The sequence below is a fragment of the Tupaia chinensis genome, unplaced genomic scaffold (genome assembly GCF_000334495.1).
Source record: "Tupaia chinensis unplaced genomic scaffold, TupChi_1.0 Scaffold000089_1, whole genome shotgun sequence".
NCBI classification, from domain to species: Eukaryota; Metazoa; Chordata; class Mammalia; order Scandentia; family Tupaiidae; genus Tupaia; species Tupaia belangeri.
In genome coordinates, this window is record NW_006159551.1 from 3,034,077 (window position 1) to 3,043,310 (window position 9,234).

Here is a 9,234-nt window from a genome sequence, read left to right on the forward strand (position 1 = left end):
CCTACCAATCGAAGCCCAATTTTTTCCGAATTAGTATCATTGGTATCCCTGGGCATACTTAGACATATATAAGTACATTACAAAGAGAATGAGGTTGCACAGTGATGTTTAAAGTAACCGGAGTGTGAGCAGCAGCTCAGGACTCGTGATATCTGAGATCTGCCCTTACTCAGGAATGTCACCAAGAAAAGTGCCGCACTTTCAGGGTTCAGTATCCCCTCCTCCCCACCCGCTTCCCCTGGTCCCTTTGATATCTCTGTGGAGCATTATTGACACTCTGCTTTCTTTTCTTAAACAGGTGGGCTCTGCATTGCCCAGTCCGTGAGAATCCCCCAAGAGCGCAAAGACAGGACCATTGACTTTGATAGAATTATCAAACAGCTCCTGGACACCCCCAACTCCAGGGCCGTCGTGATTTTTGCCAACGATGAGGATATAAAGTAAGGATGACTGGTGAAATTCATTAATATGCATGTTACAACTTTAGGAAACAGAAAGATCAGGATGCTGGCAGAGAAGAGGGATAAACAAGCACAGGATCAAAGCTGCAATTACACAGCGGCAAAGCCTGTACGTGCTTTCTACCCCGGCATGTGTAGTCTCAGTTAGCCATGAAAGTAGCCACGTGCTGCTGCTGCTGTGTATTTTCCTTCTGTTAGCAAAATACATGTAAGCCATTATTAAAAAAAAAAATTAGAACTTTTAAAGGTTCTTTGATTTAAAACATATCCACATATAGTAGACTTTATCCAAAAATGGTTCCCCTTAATGTGAAAGAAAGATCTTATAATTCTGACCATATTGCGAACACCTTCAACTTAATATGTCCGAAACAAAACTTAATCATACTTCTACATTCTCGAGTGCACGTTTGCCTGTTTCGCTCCATACCTTGATCCCACCCAACTCAAAGATCTGCTTGTAACATTGTCTTCCCTTTTTGTGTGTGTTCTTAGCCAAACCACGTAAATTGAACCTTAGGGAACGTTTCTAGAACATGAATGTCTCCTCCTTCCTTTCTGAGCTTTACCAAGCTCAACCAGAATCTTTCATTTAAACTTACTAGGTAAAACTTACTAGGTAAAACTAGGTAATGACGCGGCCGCTGTAAAAGTAAAACAAAGCAAAACAGAAACTACCATAAAAGGGTTTGGCTACACACGCTTAAGAAAGTTCCATCCATGTTGGCCTCTGACTCACAAGTTCTCCTCTCCAAATGTGATGGCCCATTATTCCCTTCTGGCACATCTCCCTGAAGACAATCTGCACCTGTGTCGGGGGTATCTTTATTCACATTGCAGCACATCCTGCACCTGCCTTGATGTCACTGACCACTTCCTCCTGGAGGTCACTGCCTGTCAGTACCTATACAGCTTTGCGTCTTGTGAGTAGCTATGCAGCACTGAGTTTTGCATATGCGCTGTACGTCACGGAATTACACTCTTATTGACAGTTAAGTTTGATTATAGCCTTTTACTATTATAAACAATGCTGCAATAATCTTTGCCACAAATCAGAGTGCCTCAATATAAATATACAAGTATGTAATACTAATACACAATGTATTATATGATCTATAGATACAGAAAAATGTAAGTACACTATTTTATATATTTACCTTGGAAGAGAAATTCCTCTAAAGGAAACTTAACAGACCAAGATGCAGCCCTTCTTTAAAAATGTAAATATTGGGACCAGTAGTTGGCATAATTGTTACGTCGCTGGACTCCCATCTAGTTGACCGTGTTTTGAGTCCCTGACCTGGTGGCTTAAACTCATGCCCGGCCCATATGCATGTGTGCCAAGATACCAAGGGGAGAATGGAGGAGAAGGGATCATGGCTTAGCTTTTGCCCCCACCGGGGGGTGACTTCTCTCTGTCTCTTTGTCTCTCTCTTTCTGGTGACTGCATGGACCCTATAGCAAAAACCTCTTTAAAAAAAGTAAATATCATCTCCCAAAGATACGGTGTCAGATTATGCTCACTGATGTGAAAGGGCTGTGTGTATTCGTGTGTGTGTGTGTGTGTGTGTGTAAATATTTGTTTCCTTGGGCTGGCCAGTGGTATTTCTGTTTGGTGCTTGATCACTTTCCTTCTCTCTCTGTCTCTTCCTGGCAAGTCCATGTGATCTCTAACAAATTTATTTAGAGTTCAAAATAATATATCATTGACTTTGAGGATGAAAATGTTTAATGGTAACATAGGAGCCCAGGCCAAGCCAGTCCTTGGGGTGGTGGTTAAGATGGCTGGATCCCACATGGCCCACTGCATGGTTTGAGTCCCAGACCGTAGGACTTGAGAAATGCATTGCTGCCCATGTATGCAGAATCCCAAAAGGAGAGAGACAAGGAAGAGAAGGGATTACCACATGACCAATCCCCATGGCGGGAGGGAACGTGCTTTCTCACTTTCCTCTGGCCTCCCTCTCTCTGTCTCAGGTGAGTGCATATGCTCTCTAAAAAATCAGGAAAAAATGGAAACTAAAAAACAGGCCATTATTACTTCTTGCACGGACTTCTGTATCGCTCTAAACATCCTTTCCCAGGGCCAGCAGGTGGCAGAGTGGTTAAGCCGCTAGACTCCCATGTAGTGGACCACAGTTTGAGTCCTGGATCTCGCAGCTTGAAAGTCACACTGGGTGTGTGTGCTCAGAATCCTGAGAGAAGAATGGAGGAGATGAGTTGTGGCATGGCCATCTTCCCTGAGGAGTGAGTTACCATTTTCTGTCTGTGTCTCCTGTGAGTGTACGCTCCCTGTAGCAAAAATCTCTCTCTCAAAAAAAAAAAAAAATTATTTTCCCAATCCATGTCTCTCTCTGCTCTATCTCTATGTGTACAGTACACTGACCTCAGGTGTATTCTTCTTCCCAGCGCTGAGCTCTGATCACAAGGGGGGTGGCAGGACTGTCACTTGGAAAGACTCTTGAACTTGTACCTGAGGATTTTTTGCCTCTGAGATGAGCATCGTCTCTCACTTTGGGCAAGCTCTTCCCATCACCTCCCAGCTCCTTTGGACCTCAGGTCACTCATCAATAAAATGAAAATCCTTCGAGCTCTGTTTAGAGTGACCTGGCCTTGTCCTCACTTTACGGTTAAATGAATCCCAAGGTCACAGGAGTTCTGTGTGCTGCAGGTACACGGTTATCTGTGTTTCTTCCCTCCCCGCGTTTTGCTTCTTCTCTTCCTCCTAACTGGAGAGTCTTTCCCTCCCCACATTCATTGTCCCAATGCCATCTCTAGTGTCACTTTCTCAGGAAACTGTTTTCGGAACTACATAGCTTTGGGAAATACTTTTTAACAACCCAGATTTACAGTTTGTTGGCAGTGTCATTAACTTCCCTGATTGTTAAATTAGCATCTGCCTGTTCCGCTGGCCTAGAAGCGTCTTCAGGGCAGAGATGAAGCCTCTTCCAACTTATTTTTGCACACTCTGTATCTACTCCGGTGCGTAACACATAGCAGGTACTCAAGAAATGGCATTGAATTAATGAATAAAACGTCTTGCCTAATGCCTTGTATTTTATCATTTATGTGAAAGCTCTTTCTGAACATTAAGGTGACTTAGCAGTTTAGACTCCACTTAGACTCACCAAATGCTCTACCCACGACACATGACTGATCTTCCAGAATATTCTATCAGTGGTTGGTCCTATGTGCCTTTACTCTGGTTTGTGTTTGCGGCTTCCTTCTCTGCCTATCGAACCTGTGTCTGCCCTTCCAGGTCTATTTCATTCATGCCCCTCTCCAGGGAACTGTTTCTGATCACGGACTCTGAAACGATGTGTTGTTTCTCTCATTACAAAATACTGGCTGTGTTTCTCTTAAAAGCATTTTCTTCCTCACTTTGTATTTTAGACATTTATGAGAATTTGTTTTCATACTACTCACCTCCTCTTCCTGCTTCAATTTTTCTTAGCGCCTTTACTCATGCCTTTCTTAATGATCTCTGAAATCCTCCTCATGTCCGTTTCACACAGTCGCTAAGTGTTCAGCACCTCAGGAAGGTAAGGCCTTATGTGTATTAAAAAAAAAATTGTACATGGCACATAAAACAATTTCAGGGCCAGTCCATGGCCTGGTGGTTAAAAGAGCTGGATCCTACATGGCCAAACACATAGGTCAAGTCCCAGACCCAGCAACTTGAAAAGCACACCAAAAGGAGAGAGAGAAGGGATTGCCATGTGACCATGCCCCATGGGGACTGTTCGCTCTCTCTCTCTCTCTCTCTCTCTCTCTTGCTTTCTGTCTCTCTTCGTCAACTACATGCACCCTCTGGCAAAAACTGAAAAATAAATCAACAAAAAAATTTACTCTGATGACTACTTCTAATACTCATATAATACTCGCAGGTTGCGCAACATTTTAATTTGGGATCCAAAAATTTGTCTAATCCACCCAGTAATTTTGCTCTTTGTTATTTATTTTTTTGGTGCTGGGGTTTATCTGTGTGTTGAGTATCATTATATTCATGGTACCAATAGCAATAACAGCTCTTGACCACAGTAATAGAAGTCAGATACACGTGTGTCTCTTTCAAAACAGGATCTTCCACACCCCGATGTGTGAAGTATACTGATAACCCACGATGTTCTGTTATTTCTTTTCTTCAGAAGATTTACACTGTAGATGGGAAATTTTGATATTTCTTGCAACATTAACTTCAAATACTTTGTCAGAGAATAGCAGTGAGAAGAACATTAATATCCAGGTTTTGAAGCGGAGATAAGTGCTAAATCGGTCTTGGGTACTGATAATTTGGATTTTAGGCAAGAGTGAATTCTTTTCCTCAAACTCTTTATTCTGATTACTAAAGTAATACATGCCCATTATAAATCCATTGAGAAATCTTTTTTTGTTCTTATCGATAAAAGATGATAAAAGGAACACTTCAATTTTACTCCTGATAATACAGAAAATTAAAAAGAAAATAATCAGTACATGTATTTAAAGAAAATAATATGAATAAACCAGTTTTGGTGCAAAATATTGGTATTTTACCCAATTCCTCCACATTCTATAGTTCTGTTTGTATGTGTGTGTATGTCACAGCTATTTTAACTTTTGGGTCATTTTTTTCTTATCTGAATAATGTACATATGTTGCAATTTTGAAGTTATCTAAAAAAATAATTTCCTACAGGGTACATGAGTTTGCCAGAGAAAGAGAAAGGGGAAGTAAGAAAGCACCAGGCAATGGTCACACCACAATCCCATCTCCTCCATTTCTTCTTCCTTTCAGGGTTTTGGGCCTGCTCACACACACACCCACATGTTTTTTAAGTCTCTAAGTCAGGAACTCAATTGTAAGGTCAGCCATGTGGGATCCAACTGTCTTAACCACTGGGTTATAGGACCCTGGAATGATTAATTTTAAATATTATCCATTCATTTATCTTAACTAGAATTTACATCACTTCTATTTACTTATGTTACTATGTTCCCTCAACATTGTTCCATCAGACTTAATAAAAATCAGTTTTTATGTTACTATGTAAATATGTACTATAGCATCGAGTATTTTTTTCTATATGATTTATTTTTTGTTATTTCTTTTTAAAGAGATTTTTGCATGGGGCGCATGTGCTCACTAGAGAGGCAGAGAGAGACACAGGGACAGAAAGCAAGACATCACCCCCAAGGGGATGGCCACACCGCAATCTCTTCTCCTCCATTCTCCTCTCAGGATTTTGGGCAAGCACACACACGCACACAGTTGCCAGGTCTGGGGCTTGAACCATAGTCAACCATGTGGGAGTCCAGTGATGTTACCATTATTCCATTTGCTGGTCCCAATATGGTTTATTTAAATTTTTTTTTTCTGAAGTTAATGTGCATGATAATCTCTAATATTTTCTTCATGATGTTACAGTTCTATCACATTTTTCTGTATTTCATATAGAAACTAATCTGAGTTTGATTAGTTTTCCTGGACACTTCCCACCGAAAATCATCATTCTGTTTTAACCTGGACTAGTCATTAACATATTAAGAATTTATTTCTCTTATTCTCTTCATTCTTCAATTGGATCTTAAGAAATTTTTATTCTGGGTAAATTTCCTCATTTTGCTGGAGCACGTACTTTGATAACTTTCTAAAAACAAAGTAGTAGAAATGTTTTTGTGTGTTTTTAATGCTGAAAAAGGTTATTATGCTGTCCCACTTTTAACTGGTAGTTTGGGTGGCCATAAGGTTTAACCTCATATTTATTTTAGATGTATCACATATACAAATGCATGTAAATTATTTATAATAAGTTACTGGGGTGACTAATGCATTATAAGACTCTTAACTTACAGAAAGCTTGAGGTTCTGATTTTAAGTGGGAAACTCTCTAGGCCCCATTTTACATATATGCACAGTTTATTTGCATTGGAATTCTTTGTATGCTACATATTAAAATTTTAGATAAAATCTTTTTTTTCCCTCTGAACTGGGAAGTTAGTGATCCATCACCCATCATGTTTTTATTTTTTTCCCTCTCAAGAAAGGTCAATGATATTCTACTTTTCATTTCTCTACGTGTTTTCTAATTTTCTCATAACATCTTTAGGATGTGATTATTTCCAGAGTTCTTAAATTGTCTAACATGTTTGATTTTCTCCCTCATCTCCTGTTATTTTGTTAATTGAGTTTGTTTGTTTGTTTGTTTCTTTTTTTGGAGAGGTTTTTGCTATAGGGCGAGTGCGCTCGCCAGAAAGACAGAGAGAGACAGAGAGATAAAAAGCGAGAAATCACCCTCCAGGGGGGATGGCCACACCGCAATCCCCTCTCCTCCATTCTCCTCTCGGGATCTTGGGCACGCACGCACACGCGCCCGGCATGAGTTTGAAGCCACCGGGTCCGGGATGCGAACCGCGGTCAACTACGTGGGAGTCCAGCGACATAGCCATTACACTAACTGCTGGTCCCTTAATTGAGCTTTTTAATAATAGGTTTGGAAATGTGTGCTTACAATTTTTTTGTATATTTCTTTTTAAAAAATTTTTAAATGTACTCTTTTCTCTATATATTTGTTCTGGAAATGTTTGTTAGATATAGATCTTTTGGATACATTCCTTAAGACTTTTTATCTTATTTTTAAACTTTTTTTTTGACAGTTTTCTTCTTTTTCTCCTCTAAAGTGGTTTTTTTAATATTTTTAATAACCAAGAGCTGTTTTATATCACTGATTTTTTAATATTGTTTTTGATTACAGATCTAATCCTCAGTTAAATGTGTTTGTTACTTTGGTCCTTTTTGTATTATTTCTGCTCTGCCCCACACCAATGGACTTTTCCTTGTTAATTTTGTTTGTATTTACATCAGAGATTTTCCTCAATTATGGATGACAATTTGAGGAAGGTACCAAAAAAAGATCTGTCTATTGAATACATGGACGGTGCTTGTCAATTTAAGGGTTCTCACTTGACTGGTCAGGCATCACTTTGGCCTCTAATTCCATTAGAGGATCTCTGCTTGTTAAAAACTAGGGCGTGTGTGTGTTTGTTTTCTGGAATGATTCACAATTCTGTCACGAAAGGTAATTTCTGCCTGGAGAAAACACTCGTCATTTCCAGTGTTCTGCGAATAGAAGTTTGAGATTCCAAGTGTCTTACCATTTCAATAATTAATACTGTGACTTTTAGTTATTCCCTCCCTCCTCCACCCCTGTGTTTACTCCACCATCCCTCATCCATCTTTCGCCATTTGAGTGTTGACCATATTGGATCCCATTTCTTACGGTTTTATTAGTAAACTGCTATCCCGTATTCTACATAGAAGAAAGAGGAGGAAAGGTGGGCTTTATTTTCATCTCATATCCAAGCTTTTAGCCACTCCTGCTATATTAGCCCTGTACCTCTTTGCTACCTTTCCTCCAGGTCCTGAGAGGCAAACAAATCCCTTCCTTGTACTACCCATGGACAGAGATTTGGTTGTAGCTTTTTCTGTTACGCAAACACAGTTACCTTTCTTTCTTCCCTTCCTCTTGTGAAAAAATACTATGATAACAAAAATTTTCATTAATAACTAGTTTCCTTTTTCTTGTATTTGCTCTTGTTTCCCTGTTATTCACGTACTATTTTCATTCATAAGCACGGGTTGTAAATTTTCATGTTTATTGTGGAATTGTTTATTTTTCGTAAAGGCCTTTAGCTACCTCTGACATACTGCTTCCCAGTCATGATCTAGTCCACTAGTACTGAAAAACACTGCTGATTTCTCCAGTGCCTAGCCAGGTCCAAATCAAACCAGGGTCAACAGGTGGCATGGTGGTGAAGGCAGTGGACTCCGACATGGCCAACCACAGTTTGAGTCCTGGACCTGATAGTTTGAATATCATGTTAAGCACATGTATGTGTGTGCCCATAATCACTGGAGGAAAATGGAGAAGGGATTGTGGCATGCCATCCCCCATGTTGAGGGGAGGGCAGTGGTTACTCACTTTCCCTCTCACTGTCTCTCTAGCAAGTACACTAACCCTGTGGTGAAAACCTTAAAACAAACAAACAATAAAAAGAAATACAACATTAAAATTGTAACCTTATTTTAATTTATCTTTTCTTTCTAATGTATGTCAATTTATTAACCATTTCCTTTATTCTTTTATCTTTTGACTTCTAAAAATCTTTACTTATTTTATTCAAGATGCTTTGACTTCTTTCTTTCTTTTCTTTTCTTTTTTCTTTTTCTTTTTTTGGGAGAGGTTTTTGCTATAGAGTGTGTGTGCTTGCCAGAAAGACAAAGACAGACAGAAAGCGAGAGGTCACCTTCCAGCGGGGGATGGCCATGCCACAATCCCTTCTCCTCCATTCTCCTCTCAGGATCTTGGGCACGCACGCACAAGCACCTGGCATGAGTTTAAGCCACCAGGTCCGGGACTCGAACCACAGTCGACTACATAAAAGTCTCATGACAGTCATTACGCCAACATTATTTTCTTACTAGTTTATAAAAATTATTTATACATTAGAGATATAAGCTTTTTGGCATACTTTTTTTGGTTATTATTTACTATTTGAGAAAAAATAGATTGTTTTCCTTCTGCTTGGCTCCCTGTTGTACACTCAGTTGCTAGTATTCATCAACACACCTTGTTATTTATACATTAGAGATATAAGCTTTTTGGCATACTTTTTTTTGGTTATTATTTACTATTTGTTTTCCTTCTGCTTGGCTCCCTGTTGTATACTCAGTTGCTAGTATTCATCAACACACCTTGTTATGTTCCTTTCTACAGGCAGATCCGTCGAGCCGC

General features: G+C 39.5%; 1 protein-coding gene across 1 annotated transcript in view; it reads left to right on the top strand.

The window, feature by feature from the left end:
- Positions 1-9,234, top strand: part of GRM7 (glutamate metabotropic receptor 7) — a 1,001,339-nt gene that overhangs the window by 511,762 nt on the left and 480,343 nt on the right. The window contains exons 3-4 of the mRNA XM_027769777.1: positions 299-440; positions 1,302-1,384. Of these exons, the coding sequence (XP_027625578.1) occupies positions 299-440; positions 1,302-1,384 (225 nt within the window). The remainder of the gene's footprint in view (positions 1-298; positions 441-1,301; positions 1,385-9,234) is intronic.